Source organism: Leptinotarsa decemlineata, unplaced genomic scaffold (genome assembly GCF_025532065.1).
Source record: "Leptinotarsa decemlineata unplaced genomic scaffold, Ldec_3_MD MMD2_tig00001064_RagTag_RagTag, whole genome shotgun sequence".
Taxonomy (NCBI): Eukaryota; Metazoa; Arthropoda; class Insecta; order Coleoptera; family Chrysomelidae; genus Leptinotarsa; species Leptinotarsa decemlineata.
Genome location: NW_027412558.1, coordinates 5751758 through 5768688, shown reverse-complemented (window position 1 = coordinate 5768688; position 16931 = coordinate 5751758). Strand labels below are relative to the sequence as shown.

At 35.4% G+C, this 16931-nt stretch overlaps 2 protein-coding genes across 4 annotated transcripts in view; both read left to right on the top strand.

The window, feature by feature from the left end:
- The window catches only part of LOC111505781 (uncharacterized), a 35107-nt gene that overhangs the window by 14212 nt on the left and 3964 nt on the right, over positions 1 to 16931 (top strand). For 2 of the 3 annotated variants that reach the window (XM_074175565.1, XM_074175564.1), the window contains exons 8-14: positions 230 to 727; positions 6914 to 9462; positions 11490 to 11652; positions 11841 to 11908; positions 11963 to 12176; positions 16384 to 16481; positions 16589 to 16773. In XM_074175565.1, coding sequence (XP_074031666.1) covers positions 230 to 727; positions 6914 to 9462; positions 11490 to 11652; positions 11841 to 11908; positions 11963 to 12176; positions 16384 to 16481; positions 16589 to 16773 — 3775 coding nt within the window. The remainder of the gene's footprint in view (positions 1 to 229; positions 728 to 6913; positions 9463 to 11489; positions 11653 to 11840; positions 11909 to 11962; positions 12177 to 16383; positions 16482 to 16588; positions 16774 to 16931) is intronic. The other variant, XM_074175566.1, reaches the window with a different exon arrangement.
- LOC141482406 (uncharacterized) lies at positions 12184 to 16481 on the top strand. Its single transcript, XM_074175569.1, has one exon. It carries the CDS (start codon positions 14293 to 14295, stop codon positions 15259 to 15261), a length of 969 nt encoding a protein of 322 aa, XP_074031670.1. The 5' UTR covers positions 12184 to 14292; the 3' UTR covers positions 15262 to 16481.

Genomic DNA, 16931 nt, shown 5'->3' with positions numbered 1-16931 from the left:
AGATGACATCGCAACTTATAATTCCAACTAATTCCAACTTATAAATTTTTTTTTATGACAGACTTTTACCATAAACTTTTTGAAGTGTGCTTGAGCCATATTAATATCTTGTTCTAAATTCTTGACCTTTATGTTAATGTTTCAGATTGTTTTAGTTCTCAAGCCTGCTTTGTCAACAAAACCTAAACTTTTATGACAATAAAGCATTTCTAACTCTAACTATTTTCAGCTTCTGGATTACAAGAAACAAGGCCTAGAAAAAGTACTGTCTTCCAGGCGTTTTTCCTGTTCCTCGCAGTACAAAACATGTCTAGAAGAAATCGGCAATCTTTCCAACAGAGGTACCGTCCCTATTTACTCACCCCCCTTCAACGAATCTGATTTAAACTTCTCATATAACAGCCCTTTCCTGAAACTGTCCCCCCTTTCCCCCATGTTAGGTAGTCCTATCTATCCCATCAATAAAAACAGGTTACTACGAAAAGCGTTGAAATGTAGTTCCCCAATGCCTAAGGCTAAAGATAAATCTGTGTGTTCGTTAGGTACAAAGAAATCTGTTTCTTTGAATAATCTGAATTTATCGACTCAGTCGTTGCCGAACATTTACTCTTCTGAGCGATCTAATGTTGTTCAAGATCAGAGTTACGAAGAAGAGTTTTCATTCGAGTCGCAGCTGCTGGATATCAGGAATGGTCCTCAGACATCTCTGCAGGCGGAACTCTTTCAGGTAAGTAGTTGTGTTTGTTTTTGGCATCTCAACTAATCATATGGTCAGTATGAAAATGAAGATTAAGTCCCTTGCTAATATTAATGAATAATAATAAACATATTTTATTGTGCAGTTACTCTTTTTGAGTTACTCTTCTTTGGCAAAGCAAGATTAGCGAAAAAAAACATCAAATGTATGACATTGTAAATATCCACGATAATGATTATATAATTTTCACAATATAAATTCAATTCCAGATGCGTTTTGCTAAACAGTAGCTTCTTCAATAGAACTAGTACATATAAAATTAAACAACAGTAGGTATAATAATAAATATAATATTTAAGTTTATTCATGAATAAATTCAGCAATATTTCAGAATACATACCTTATTAACGCGAAAATAAAAATCAGAACATTCTTCAATTTACAATCATTTGTGAACCTAGAATTTACAGGTTTTCTGTAATTTCTATGGTTATTTCAAAAACAGTTTAATTTTTATTATTCAGAAGACCATAAAAATGTTTTCCAGAAGTTTTGATTAACCAATATGAAAGTGTTGCTAACCTAATGAACATGGTTTCTAGCACGAATTGATTGTGTTTATGTCTTTGACCCAATGAGTGATGAATGGTTGTTATGGTTTTGTTGGATCTTCTCAATTGAAAGAAGCATGAATTCAAAGAAATGCAAATTTTAATTACTTGATGCATGAAATGTAATCAGTTACAATTCCAAGATAATTCGATAGGATCTATTAATCATAATTCAGTTTTACTCACTTCAAAGTATCAATAACAATGTTTTAAGTTGCATATTGCTGCATTACGAGAGCTTTACTTGTGAAATGATTTCAGAAGCATCGTTAGATGTAATATTATTAATGCCAAAATTTATTGATAGCATGTCATGAGAAATAAAGCTTCAAATCATCAAGATCATGTTAAATAAAGATAATTAATAAAGGTGAGTATCAGGTTTATATAGTTACAAATAAAGTATGACTTAGAAACACAAATGAAAAAATTGAAAATTAAACACTTTACTTAAAAAAAAATATGAGGGACTTCCAGAAGAAGGAAGAAAACAATCGAGTTCAAAATAAATTATTTACAGAAATGGAGAAGTGAAAGTTTTCCCAAAAATTAATCTATCCTAAAAATATACCTCTTTTATTTAAAAAAAATACTTTATCTCACTTTTGAACCATGATTAATCATATGTTACTTGAATACATGATTATTGAACCTTCAATTAATTTTGACACATGTATACTTTGAGTTGAATTACTACTCTTATATAGACTGAGATGGTCCTTTTCACCAGAAAAAGAAGTTTATCAGGCTTAAAACCTCCCGAAATCTTCAAAAGCAAACTAAACTTCTCTGAGGAGGTGAAATACCTTAGTAATATACTCGACAGGAAGCTAACATGGAACTCTCACCTACAGAGTAGAGCAAAAAGAGCATATGTGGCTTATGAGCAATGTCGGAGGACAGTGTTACACGCATGGGGTCTTTCACCCCGTATGGTCACCTGGATCTACACTGCAATAATAAGACCTATGTTAACGTACGGAGCCTTTGCATGGGGACCGAAAGTTCTACAAGCAACGGCCATCCAAAAATTATATCAAATACAGCTACTGGGTTGTTTAAACATCACAGGAGCCATGAGAACAACACTATCCGTGGCAATGGAATTAATTACGGGTCTGACTTCTCTGGACCTATACGTTAAGGAGGTTGTGTTAATGGTTATGGTAAGATTGCGCACAGCTGGTGTAAACCTCGAAGTAGGAATGGGTCAATTGAGGCTGGGCCTATGGCGGGAAGCGCTTACTGCGCAACCTCTGCTGCAGGCAACCAGTGATGCAACTTAACCCAGGTTTGTGTTTAATAAACCCTACAAAATACAAATAAAACAGAATACAGAGTCAGATGCTACAAATGCAATAAGCATATCAGACAGCTCAAAAACCAAAGGATTGAATGGGGAATGGGAAAAAATACCAGCGTGGTCCAAACAGAACTGGCTGGTATCTCGAACGCCAGGTTCACCTTGGCGTACACCTGCCGATATAAAGGAGATGTCTCCCGGTGACCTGTCCATCTTTTCATATTTTCTCTGATGAACCATGAGTTCTGAATTTTGTACAGTGCCAAAAAGTACAAATACTGTAATTAAATCACTTGAAAGGTCCCACGTACAGAAAATATTCAGGATTTTTTTATATTGTACATCATTATTTTTCGTGTTTGAAAAGTTGCAAATTGTATTTTCGGATAACAGAAATAAAAACAAGTTGGGTAAAAGTTTCAACTACCCAAAACTTTTGATCAAACAAATACATATTATATTTTATGTATTTATTATCGGTAGTAAAAATAATAATTTCTAGCATATAGAGATCTTCACATTTCTAAATTCATCAAAGTAAAAGTTAGGTATTCTTTGTTGGCCGGCATTAAAAATTTAATTTCCGGCAAATTCCAACTAGTTGCCTCAATAACTCCACTTTCCACAATGAGAAAACTCTTTAGAATCGTTTATAATGTTAACCAAATAACCTAATCTTTGATAGCAATGATGATTGTGAGCAAGTGACTTCATGGAATTATTACCCTTCTTGTTTTTATATCATTTCTAGAAACATTGGTCAAGATTGGTCAAATCACCAACATCGAAATAAAAACTTGAGCGTTACACCAATAGGAGGTTCCACTTATATCTCGCTTGCGTTTACGCAGTGATTTTTATCAAGTACTGGGTTCTCAACATTTCATCTTCCATCGAGGACCACCTGCCCGATACTGATGATGCCCAACAGGCTGAAACAGATGTCTACAGGTGGCTGTTGAATTGAGATAAAATTGGGAATGATCGAAATACTACTCATTTATTTATCTCTATATATGTGCGTGCGTGTGTGTATTTCATTTTCTGAAATAAACATTATCATTAGTATTGCTGTAGTATTGCAGGACTCCTATTTTTGAATTTCGTTTCTACTCCCTCGTTTATCCACTTCAAAAAGACATTCCTAAAATGAAGGAAGTCAAATGGAAATATTGTTAAACTTCGTCGTAAGTTAACCATCAATCCAAATGCTCACAGTCATGACACCACATGGTTATTTAATGAAGAAGAAATCTTTCTTGTGAGTGAAAAGCACAACGTGGAGCAGTAAACTCACATGAAAAGAGGGGGGGGGGGCAAGTTAAAAAAATTATGAATATTTTGATAGTTTCAATGAAATGTCTTTGAAAGGAAAAAATGGATTGACTATCAATTTATTTTTCTTGGGTAGTTTAATGAGCATTTCTTTTTGCATAAAATCGTAAAGGTATGAAACTATGACAATCTGCAGATACATACGAACAAAACTAGATGAAATTAAATTGTGGAAGGACGCCTCCAATTATTCCATCTTCATAACTTCTTCTACATCTCTATTGCTTAGCTCATTTCAGGAAATTAGTAAATTGGATCGTCCAAACTATACAGGGTGTAACTGAATAAGTGTAAAACATTTAAGGAGGTGATTCCTCATCGAAAAAAAGATAAGGATCTTTCATATAAAGAAACTTCATTGGAGCATTCCTTGTTAAGAAACAGCCCCTTAAAAGGGGTACATAAAATTCGTATAACAATTTTTTTCACAAGCACTGAAAAAGTTACAATATTGAAATTAACCTGACGTTTTGTACTACCAAAAAGACACTTAGCCAGTAATTTATTTGGTTTACCCCATGGTTGTAAAGGGTGGAAAACGCAACCCCTAAAATTTATTTCCAATGTAACTTTTTGTCTTATTATTTGTTTACCATTTAAAAATTTATTTCCGATAGCCTGTTTCATTCTAAACAAAAAATGTCTCTTGGGTTTTTTGCCCAAAATAAACCAGTTCGCAGCAAAAAATTATTTTATGAACAACTACAGAGATACGTCGTTATAAATGCGAACTGGATTTATTCTTATTTTGTAGTTAGTACCTGCATTAAACGATTAAAGGGTAATTAACAAAACTAATTTATTAATAACAAAACACACAACATGTAGAAATCATAGTAAATGTTCAATATGTCTATCTTCAGACATTACGCATGCGTCTAGACGTCGGCGCATTGAGCCACGTATTCGCTCAAATATTCCTGGATTCTCTTTGATTACCCTGCACGCATCGATGATGCGGTTTCTTAAGTCTTCTACATCGCGAACAGGAGTACGATAAACTAAATGCTGTAAATGGCCCCAAATAGAGAAATCGAGAGGATTGAGATCCGGGGATCGAGCGGGCCAGTTCTGTGGTCCTCCTCGACCTATCTACTGATGTGCATATGTTTCAGTTAAATGCTGACTTGCTACTTCATCCCCAATAACTCCGAGTCACGAGAGAAAACTGTTCTTGATGGTTAGTTTCGACAATAGCGTGAGGGTTTTCATCAGTCCATATGTGGTAATTATGAAAATTAATAATCTTGTCCCGAGAAAAACTACATTCGTCTGTGAATTCTATCGTCTTCAGAAAGTCACAATTTCTTCTAATCATTTCCAGCATCCAGTATGATCAATATTTAGCTGGAAAGCAATCTTTCTAGTACTGGTAGTAGGTTGTTCTTCAATCAAATTAAGTACTCTTTCCTCAAGCTGTGGTGTTCGTACTTCTCGATGGCGTTCACAATCCTGCGTTCTTTTATCGAATGAACCATATTCTCGTAATCGTTGATGAAGTCGAGCAAATTTTCTGTGTGAAGGATGCTGCCGTTGAGGATACATTTCAGCATATCTTCTAGAAGCTTCTAACCCATTCCCGTGCGACAGCCCATAAACGTAATGCATATCAGCCATTTCCTCATTTGTGTATGCCATTTTAATAACAAGTGAATTATTAAAGTAACAAATTAAGAACAGAACAACAACACACAATTAATATTAATTCAATTTCGAAAATTCACAAACTGACAGCGTCATACCAATTTAATTGTCACTAACGCTAATAGCGACCTATTAGATACATTAGTTTCGTATTTATGACGATGTATCTCTGTAGTTGTTCGTAAAATAGTTTTTTGCTGTGAACTGGTTCATTTTGGGCAAAAAACCCAACAGACATTTTTTGTTTAGAATGAAACAGGCTGTCGGAAATAAATTTTCAAATGGTAAACAAATAATAAGACAAAAAGTTACATTGGAAATAAATTTTAGGAGTTGCGTTTTCCACCCCTTACAACCATGGGGTAAACCAAATAAATTTCTGGCTAAGTGTCTTTTTGATAGTACAAAACGTCAGGTAAATTTCAATATTGTAACTTTTTTAGTGCTTGTGAAAAAAATTGTTATACAAATTTTGTGTACCCCCTTTAAGGGGCTGTATCTCAACAAGGGATGATCCAATGAAATTTCTTTTTAAGAAAGATCCTATCTGTTTTTCTATGAGGAATCACCTCCTTAAATGTTTTACACTTATTTAGTTACACCCTGTATAGTTGGAATGGTTCACAATGGCTTTTTCTTACACAGAATTTCATGAATGAACTTCACAGCTTAGACTTTTAGGTTATGATTTCCTTTCCTACTCCATTTTCATTTTATCATTCTCACGACCAGTAAAATTAGTGAGAAAACTCCAATTTTCTCAGGTTGTGATAGAAATAGTTCGAGAACAGGGTATTGCGAAACCATTTTTGATAATTTCTCTTGAAATTGCTACTCCCTGAAACTTGAGATTGATGGACCGGCATCAAGAAATTTTTTTGTCGGGTTTTTTAGAGAGTCTATAGTTCAAAGCTTCCCAATTGGCTCTTGGAACATTTTTATATTCATTATTTTCATCGTCCAACTCATCAGTTTTTTCTTGACACCGTTATATCTACTGCTGGTGATGGGTTTGACACTTTGTTTTCACAATTGAAAAAATTATTAGTTGACTAGTTTGTCTCGAAAATTTGGTTGTTGCAATGTTTTTTATTTTTTTTGTAAATGTATATAATACGTCTAATGGCTTTTGAAATAGTAATATTAACACGAAAAAAACTACTTTTCGAGACTTGAAGACAAATTTAATTAAATTCGTAACGTCAGCAAGAAAACAATTATTTTTTTTTAAGAAAAAATCGATCGTGTCACAAAACCAACCTTCCTTCAGAAAAAATTATTGTTTTGCATGACTAAAAGTGATTATCACAAATTTTTTTTCAGGTGGATTGTCATTTCGATAACAAATTAAAAAACGGAACCCATCACCTTGATGACGATGACGAATTATACTATTTCAATCTTCAGAATGAAACAGAGCAGCTAAAACAAGAAAACGATCGGTTGCAGACCGAACTAACAATTTCCAATGATAAAACTACAGAACTCCAAATAAAACTTGGTGATATTATGTTTGAAAAACGAAATATTGAAGAATCTCTCAAAAATTCTAAAATACACGCATCGAAACTCGAAGAGGAGATTAATTTATTAAAAAGAAATCTAAATATTACAAAAGAAAATGAGTTAGAACAAAGTAATAAAGATAAAAGGATTGCAGAATTGGAAAAAGAATTGAATGAGTTGAAAAATAAATACGAAACACTGAAGTCGGCTCAAGCTTTGCTGGAGGAAGAACTACTCAAACATGAAAATAAGTTCAATTTTGAAACCGCCTTCAAAGCTCAACAAAAGGAATTATGCGAGAAAAACAAGGATTTGGTAGAGCTTCAACAAACGTCTAAAGAATACAAGGAAATGATCTGTAAGCTGACCAAATCGAATCAGGAACTGGAGAAAACTCTGAAACAAATCAAAGCAGAGTTGAAAGACAAAGAGGACACCGCCGAAAAAGTACAAGCTCTCAATGAAAACATAGAAGAAACAGCTAGCCAAGTCCAAGCCCACATTGACAATAAAAAAACTGTGATTACGGAGCTGCAACAGCTCAACTTGGCATTCGAAACCAACATAAAAAAGTTGCAGACTGAGCTCAGCAATAAAATCACTGAAGTTATGCGATTGAAGGACATTCTTAAGAAAAACGAAAGTATAAAAAATAAGATCTGGCACGATAATAAAGTAATGCAGCAGGATATCCACGATTTGAAACAAGAGAACCAGAATCTCCACAGGCAACTGGAAGAAAGTGATAAATTGAAGGAAGATCTGAAAGACGAGTACAATAGTATCTTTTCGAAATACGAGGAAGAGCTTGCCAAAAATGATGATTTGCTCGTTCAGATATCATGCCAAAAACAAGAACTATGGAAGATTCTAGAGGAAGTCGGCTCCCTAAAGAAGGAACTGGATTGCATCAAGCACATCCAGAAGGAAGACAAAGAGAAGATAAACCAGAAGTTGTCGGAATATGAAGTTTTGTTACAAAGCTACAACGCAAAAACCAAAGACCTCAGAAACCACAACGAACAGTTACAAATCGAATTGGATAACGAAAGACAGAAACAGCTCAAGGAAGACAGAGTTTCCGAGGAACTGTTCAAAAAACTGGAAGCATTCCAAACCATGCTCCTGAATTTAGAAACCAAGATAAGCGAACTCGAAAACCAGAATGAGCTGCTCAGAGTCGAATTGGAACGCGAAAGAGGAAAGACAAGAAGGGCACCAGACGGAGACTCTTCGTCCGATTGCAGCTGTACGTCTTTCACCTTTGAAAAGCTAACTCATGAACCGAAGAGTAGATCTTTCGAGAAGCAAAAAATCACGATAGATCGGTTGAAGGAAAAAGTAGAGCTGTTGGAAAAGAAATTGTTGAGTGAGAAGTCTAGATGGGACAGGTTGAAGAATGAAAAGGAAAACGTTGAAACGAAGTTGAGGAAAGAATTTGAGGAGGCGAATAATCTCATAACCGTTGAGAAACAAAAGTTTCATGAGGCCGAGGAGGCGAAGAATCTCATTTCCATCGAAAAACAGAGGTTGCAGAGAGTCGTTGATGATCTAACTGATGAGTTGAAGACTCGGGAGGAGCATTATAAGGAGATTTGCGAACGTTCGAATGAGAAGGTGAAGGAAATCTCGTTGAAAATATCCCAGTTTGAAGAAAGTAATGAACGCTTGCGCCTCGAACTAGCGAAAAAGGAAACAATTCTCAGTAAACACCTGGAGGCCAATAACAATAATGAAAAGATCATCAGCGAACTGAATCGAAAGTTACAGGAACTGAACGATCAGCAGTCGAAAGTTTCCTTGGAACTGGAGGAAAAAAGAACTGCCTACGCAGATCTTCTCTCAGAGTACAAAACATTCCAGCACAATGCGGAGAGTCAGCTGTCCAAAGCAGCTCGGGAATTAGTCGATCGGAAGGACGCCTACGCTGATCTCCTACTAGAGTACAAAACCTACCAGCAAAAATCGGAGGAACAGCAGTCGAAATTTCTGCAGGAACTCGCGGAGAGGAAAAACTCCTATTCCGATCTTCTGTCCGAATACAAAACATTCCAGGAAAAAGTGGAAGACGAGCAATCTAAAGTTTTCTTGGAACTGACCGAGAAAGAAAACTCTTACGCTAGTCTTTCGTTAGAGTACAAAACATTCCGGGAGAAACTGTCCAAGACTGATGATCACAAAGAAAAGGAGCTGATGGATATCGAGGAGAGGATCAAACGTTCTCGTATGGTTTTAGAATCTCTGGATGCGGAATTGGAAGCTTCAAGAGAACGAGTGAGCAAATCGAAGACTGAGGTGGATTGCGTGTCGGAAAGGATCAATGAGCTGATGAACATTGTTCATGAATGCAGTAATGAATTGTCAAGGTAAGAGAAGGGTTTAAATAGTATTACGTTTCTTGTGGGTTTTCAGATGAGTGACAATCAGTAAATTACATCAAGCAGTTTATAGTTTATTGACTGTTCGTTGTTATTGTGAATCGATTTTTTATATTTCCAAGCTGTTACTCCAATATCCAATATTGTTCCTCGGACTGTTTTACAGAATGCATTGGTATCAGTGTTTTTTTAAAAATAGTGTAGTTGTTCGTTAAATAATTTTTTGCTGCGAACTGGTTTATTTTGGGCAAAAAACCCAAGAAACATTTTTTGTTTAGATAGATAGATAATTTATTGGTGTTTTATACATTCATCAGCATTTACACAAGTCAATATGTACATATAATTAAAATTAGTATATGTCAGGCATCTATTAATATTTACATAAACAATAGATGCTTACAATTCATAGAACAAGTTTTTTCTATTTTTATAAAAACTATTTATATCTTATAAGTATATCTGAGTTATGGCGACGAGCACATTCAAAAACAAAGCAGTAAAATTTATAAATTGGGTATTATGAAACAACGACAAATGCCTATATGGTTAAGGAACTTATATCACAGTGCAGGAATTCTTCGGTGCTGAAGAAGGCGTTTTTCATTAAAAAATATTTTATCCTGATTTTGAATATGTTAATAGGTAGAAATCTTATTTTTTGTGGTAATTTATTGTAAAATTTCACAGCCCAAAAATTTGGTCCATTGACATCTTTTTAAGCGGCAGTAGTTTGTACTCAAATCATTTTTATGCCTAGTGTTGTTGTCGTGCACATTTTCAAAACTTTCATACTGAGATAGATTATTTTTTATATATATTAAATTTTTCATGATATATAGAGAAGGAAAGGTTAGTATTTTTAATGTAATGAATGAATTTCGACATTCATCTCTGTAGCCGATATTGTCTAATATTCTAATTGCTTTCCTTTGATGTCGGAATATTCTATCACAATCGGTTGCATGTCCCCAGGCGACAATACCATAAGAAATGATGGATTCATACAAGGAAAAATATGCCGTTCGAAGAGTTGCTTTTGAAACTTGTCTGGAAAGGTTTCTTAGTAAAAATAGATTTCTCATTAGCTTTTTTGATAGTTTATTTATATGATGATCCCGTTTTAACTCACTGTCGAAATGAATTCCCAAAAATTTCACACTACTTTGCGAATTTGAGTAATTTTCCGTATTTTTTAGGGTGAATACCATGTTTTGGGTTTTGTTGTTATTCAGATATAATTAGTTTGCGTTGAACCACCTTTCAGTTCGTGACTGTGCTTCAGAGGATGATATAAGTACCCCATCTAGAGTTTAAGCATTTGTTTGGATTGTAGTATCAACTGTATATAAAATATATGATAACGGGTTCTCCCAATATGGTAGGTCATTAATGAAAATTATAAATAGTAGAGGTTCCAAAATAGATCATTGCGGTACACCAGTTCTAATTTTTTTTCTTGTTGATAGAGAATTGCCCACTTTCACAGTTTGAAATCGATTTTTTAAGTATGAGTTGATCACCTTTATAGTGTTGTCAGAAAAATTATATAGTAAACCAAATAAATTACTGGCTATGTGTCTTTTTGGTAGTACAAAACGTCAGGTTAATTTCAATATTGTAACTTTTTCAGTGCTTGTAAAAAAATTGTTAAACAAATTTTATGTACCCCTTTTAAGGGGCTGTATCTCAACAAGGGATGCTCCAATGAAGTTTCTCTATACGAAAGATCCTATCTTTTTTTCGATGAGGAATCACCTCCTTAAATGTTCTACACTTATTCATTTACACCCTGTATATCTATTACCTGGTATTTCTTCGGAGTATCCAACTGCTTCAATGATATTTTTTCTGATTGGCTATACCAAAAAATAATTTGAAAATATTGTATCCATGTACGTAAAAAATAGAAAATAAGTCAGTTCATAAACAATTCATCACCAATCACTTCTAACTTTGACAACTAATGAATAAATATTTTTGACAAAATATATTTTTCTACTTATATATTTTAGGGTATTTTCACAAGTTAATGAAAAATGGAAAAATATTATTGCCGACAACCCTATTTATAGGAATCTACCCTCCATGAAAATGTGCCATACTCTGGATATCGAAGAAGGAATAAAAGTACTTAATGACAATATAAAAATAACAGTGACCTTACTGGAACTATTGGTAAGCCTAATCAGCACCACTTTGTGTATGAAAAATGTCAATGTCATTGATATTTTGAAACATGTCAGAACGTTCATGTATACACTTTATTATTTTATTTTGACTTTATATTTTTCAATGATTTAATTTCAAGTAAAGCCATTAATAATTGTGGTTTCAAGGTTCTATTATACAATGCTTTTTTTTAGTCCTCAAAGGCCCCGATTTCGATGGACGATCCTGATTCTCAAGGATTTGCTCCTCAGCAAATAAATTCGTGAGTAGCCAATTTGTTTTCCAGGATCATGAGATAATTCACGATTTTTTGCAGAAGTGATTGTAAGACTGTTAAAAAATTTACTCTGAGGCCTTCTAGACTGATTTTGAATAGACCGGAGAGTCCCGACTCACCGTCCATAGAAATAGATTGTCCCCCCGTCGAACCACCCAAACAGGAGTCTGATGGTGATACGGCGAATGATGGATGCCATATCAAAGAGTTAACTTCAGAAACTACTGATGATAACTTAGACAACAGTTTGCATGTGAGTATATTGGTGTTGAATATTATTTTTCATTGAAAGTGGTTTGAGATTGTTTTTTGTATTATACTACTTCAATTTTCCTTCGCATATTTTGTTCATGCACTCAATTGTATCAATATTTTTGCATATGTCCGATCTGTTCTTTGTTTACTAAAGATTTTTTTAAACAAATTCTCTGTTTCTGGGTTTATTAGCCGTGGTCTGCAGGTTTTCGTACCTGACGTTACGTCTGATACTGCGGCAGATAATAACAAAGGCGATGCTCAAAAGCATTTTCAATTGTTATGGAGAATTATCGAATGACTATTGGAGAAGTTGCTGAGGACATCGGCATATTGGTTGGCTAATGTCATGCAGAATGGCATCGAGGGTCGTCCAGATTTTCTCAAAAGGGTCATAACTGGTGAAGAATCATGGGTTTATAGTTATGACAACGTAACCAAAGTCCAATTTTATTGTATTGTATTGTACTTCATTGGTCAGTAATACACGACATAGTGTTTTGACAAGTCATTGACTACACGTAATCCAAAATCTAAATAAAATTTGTTTATAATTAAAATATACATATTGGATTTCACAATAATTATTATACATTTTTACGACACTGGTTTTTGGATGCCAAATTTCAAATTTTATAAAATTTATTTACATGTTTGTTAAACATGTACCCCGGAGAGACCGGGGTACCGGGTATACGTGGCCCTGCACAGGATTGGTTTAGATCCTACCTCACAGGTCGCACCCAGAGGGTATGCATAAAGGACAATTCATTAGATCCCCTCTCAGAAACTGCTTTAATATCAAGGGGAGTGCCACAGGGCAGTATATTAGGACCAATCCTGTTCATTTTATATGTAAACGATCTATATAGTCCATGATAAATCCGTTATATTAACAAATTATGCCGATGACACAAACGTTCTAATTGCTGGAAAAAACGACCAAGAATTGACTCAAAAAACAAGTAACACTGTACTCCTACTATCAGATTGGTTCCAAAAAAACTCACTAATACTAAACACTGAAAAAACAAACTGCATACTTTTTAAGCATAGTCGAAATACACGAGATTTCCCAGCACACATCGAAATCGATAACACGCAAATTCCTGGGGGTCATCATTGATAGACACATGTGCTGGATGAAACACATTCAACTGCTCTGCGGCAAGCTTAGTAGAGTTTGCTACTCTTTGAAGGAACTCCAAAAAGTCGTCAATCAGACTACCCTACGAACGGCATATTACGGTCATTTTCACTCCATCATGTGCTACGGAATTATATTCTGGGGCGGCACACACAATGAAGATGTCTTTAGAATCCAAAAGAGAGCAATTAGAATTCTAGCTGGACTAAGAGTAAATGAATCTTGTAGAGGATATTTCAAAAATCTGAACCTTCTCACTCTAACAGCTGTATATGTGTTTGAGTGTCTGAACTATGTCTTCAAAAATAAATCACTATTTATACGTTATGGAAATGACCACTCGCACCACACGAGAAATAAGAATATATTCTGCTACCCTCAACATAAAACTACACTCCTAGAAAAAGGCTCTTATAAATGTCTTAAATTTTACAACTTACTTCCTGAAAACATAAAAGACATTAAAGTGCACAATGTATTTAAACACAAACTAAAACAAATGCTTATTGCAGCTGAACCATATGGTGTGGAAGATGTGGATGAGGGCACTTTCAAGAGATAACTCTCTAGCAATATGTTATATGTTGTTCGTAATCCTTTTAATGTTTTTAACAAATCACTTCCCGATGTAATGGGATGAAAATTAATACTATTCCTTCTGACATGTACTATACAAATGTTGTAATTTGTCTCTTGTGCGAAATGAATATTCTGATCTATTCTATTCTATCGGTCTCAGTGGCATGTTGGTTTTGTGTATTTTCGAAACCAACATACCACTCAGACCGATAGTCAGTACCCCGCGCTCTCCGACCTACCACTTGGCGAGACATCTGGCCTCGCTCCTACAACCTCATGTGGGAAAGACCAACTCCCGAATGACGTCGTCGAACTCTTTAGAGCATGTCTCACAGGAAGTTACTTTCAATGGAGGGGAAAATTGTATGAGCAACTAGATGGCGTTGCGATGGGGAGTCCACTCAGTCTATCGCTTTCTTGGAAAGCGATAGACACTTTTGAATTGAAGCCGACCTTGTGGCTACGTTACGTGGACGACACCTTCGTCATCTGGACGGATAGATATTTGCACGCACTACCGAACCACCATCCTAGCCAAAAGAGAGGAGTCATCTCCGCTCTAACGGAACGGGCTCGGAGAATATGTGAACCAGAACATCTGGAGAGGGAACTGAAATACCTTAAAGTGACCTTGAGATCGAATGGATACAATGCCTCCGAGATCAGGAAAGCCATGAAACCGAAGAACATCACGGTTCGAAAAGCGAAAAAGGATCAGATGGTTGCACGCGCATATCTACCGTTTATACCTAGGGTCACGGACAGAATTGGAAAACTATTGGATAAACACGACATCGAAACAGTTTTCAAACCCACAAGGAAGATACAACAAAGCCTCAGGTCGGCTAAAGACAAAAGAGACCCATTATCAGTAGCAGGGGTCTATCGCAAACCTTGCACTTGTGGGAAAGTATACATCGGAACCACCAAACGATCCATGGGAACAAGACTGAAAGAACATAAAAGGAACTGCAGACTAGGCCAAGCGGACAAGTCAGCTGTGGCAGAACACGCACTTAGTGAAGGAGACCACATAATTTTGTTTGAAAACACAGAACTAATTGCCCCCAACCACGGATACCATAGCCGACTGGTACGAGAGGTAATAGAGATCCACAAACACACGGAGAATTTCAACAGTGAAGAAGGAGAGGTGTACCTCAATCGAATATGGAATCCCATTTTAAGAAATTCGAGAATAACGAACAGAATGACAACAGGCAGCAAGATTGTTAATGTTCCAGGTTCAAGTGCAGGTACAAGTACAGGTACCAATACAACGGATTACCTGACAAGGCATAAATACGCTTTACGAAGCCTAAAAGTTAGTCAACGGACAGCAAGCCATGATGGTTAAACCTCTGAAGAAGCTAGCCACTCGCGCCAGCGAAACGTCAGGAAGAAAGTCCAAAAATCCACGGCTTTCAAACTCGAAAAACAGTGACACTGAAAACCTCAGTCGCGAAAGTCTAAATCATTTTGTTAATGAACCATGGTTTACAGCTTTCAGTCTGAGTTATACCGGCCAGAGCTCTAATGGCTCTTTTCTGGATAGTAAATATCGACTGAGTGTAGCAAGATTGGCCTCAGATAATTAGACCGTAAGTCATAATACAGTGAAACATTCCATGGTAAGCAGAGATGGCTGCCTCCAAGTTCACTAGCGATTTCATCCGTCTAATTGCAAATATTGCTTTTGATAACTTGCTGGTTAATTGATCTACATGAAGTTTCAAATTTAAGTTGGGATCAATAAAAAGTCCTAGAAATTTTACGCTCTGAGTGGCAGTAAGCTTGGTATTGAAAAGAAGTGTTTGAGTCGTGTGTTCAAACTTAGTTCGTTTGCCGTGAACCACTCAATAGCTTGATTGATGATCGATCCTATCATTTCATCAATTCTTGTAGAACTCTTTTCAATTCTGGTTGCGAAGGTAGCATCATCGGCAAACAAGGTTGTTAATGCGTTTATGCTTTTGGGTAGGTCATTTATATAAATCAAGAACAATAGCGGTCCCAAAACGCTTCCTTGTAGAACACCTTTGTACCAATAAAAGAGCCCAGGACAAACAAAACCAAAAAAAAGCACGCCAAGTTCGATCAAATATCAAGGTTTTGCTCAATGTTTTCTTCGTTCGTCGTGGAATACTGAATCAGGAGTTCTTGCCGCATTGTCGTACGGTCAATAAGGAGTATCACCTTGAAGTTATTATGCGCCGCTTGCGAGAAGCGATACGAAAAAAAACTCATTGTGGAAAAACTAATTAATATTCTTTGAGAAAAATTAAAATTCACTCCATTATTTGAACAGACCTGGTACTTTCATTTATGACAAAAAACAAAAATGTATATATCACATTGAATATTTATCTGAGAAATCATGCATGACTAATTTATATATTGTCCCAGATGTTTTTGTCTCAAGAATGATTTTTGTGAACTGCAATTTTCCATTGTTTTGCAAGCTTTTTTTTATTTTTAGTTGCCTTCCTTGTCTCTTGATTTATCATTCCAAGATGCCTTTCCACATGTAACTGATAACTTTCTGGAAAAATTGGGTCTGCATGTGGGTAGCCCGAAGTAAGTTCCTAGGCATAGTTATAGGGGCAAGAGAGTTTCTCAGGGAAAGAGGGTGTAGATAATTTTTTTTAATGATCGAATGTCATGTAATTTTTAAAAATTTTCAGAAAGAAACTATCGAAGGACGAAACCGAAAAATTGTTCACCACTTTTGCCATACAAATCGCTCTAGACTCGAAAAATATAAAAGAACGATTATCAAAACAGAAACACCAATGTCTTCAACAGCACAAGAAGTGTTTTTACCTCATAAAAGACATATCGATGCGACTGCGGGATCACAGGTGTATAGGTAAGTGTTAGGAATTATGAAATTAATAATAATAATAATTATAAATTCATTAATCTCAAGAAACAATACATGTTTATAGTAGGGACAATGTAACATTCATATCGAAAAAAAAGAACATATTAAGAACAATACAACAAATATAAAACTATGTAAAATAT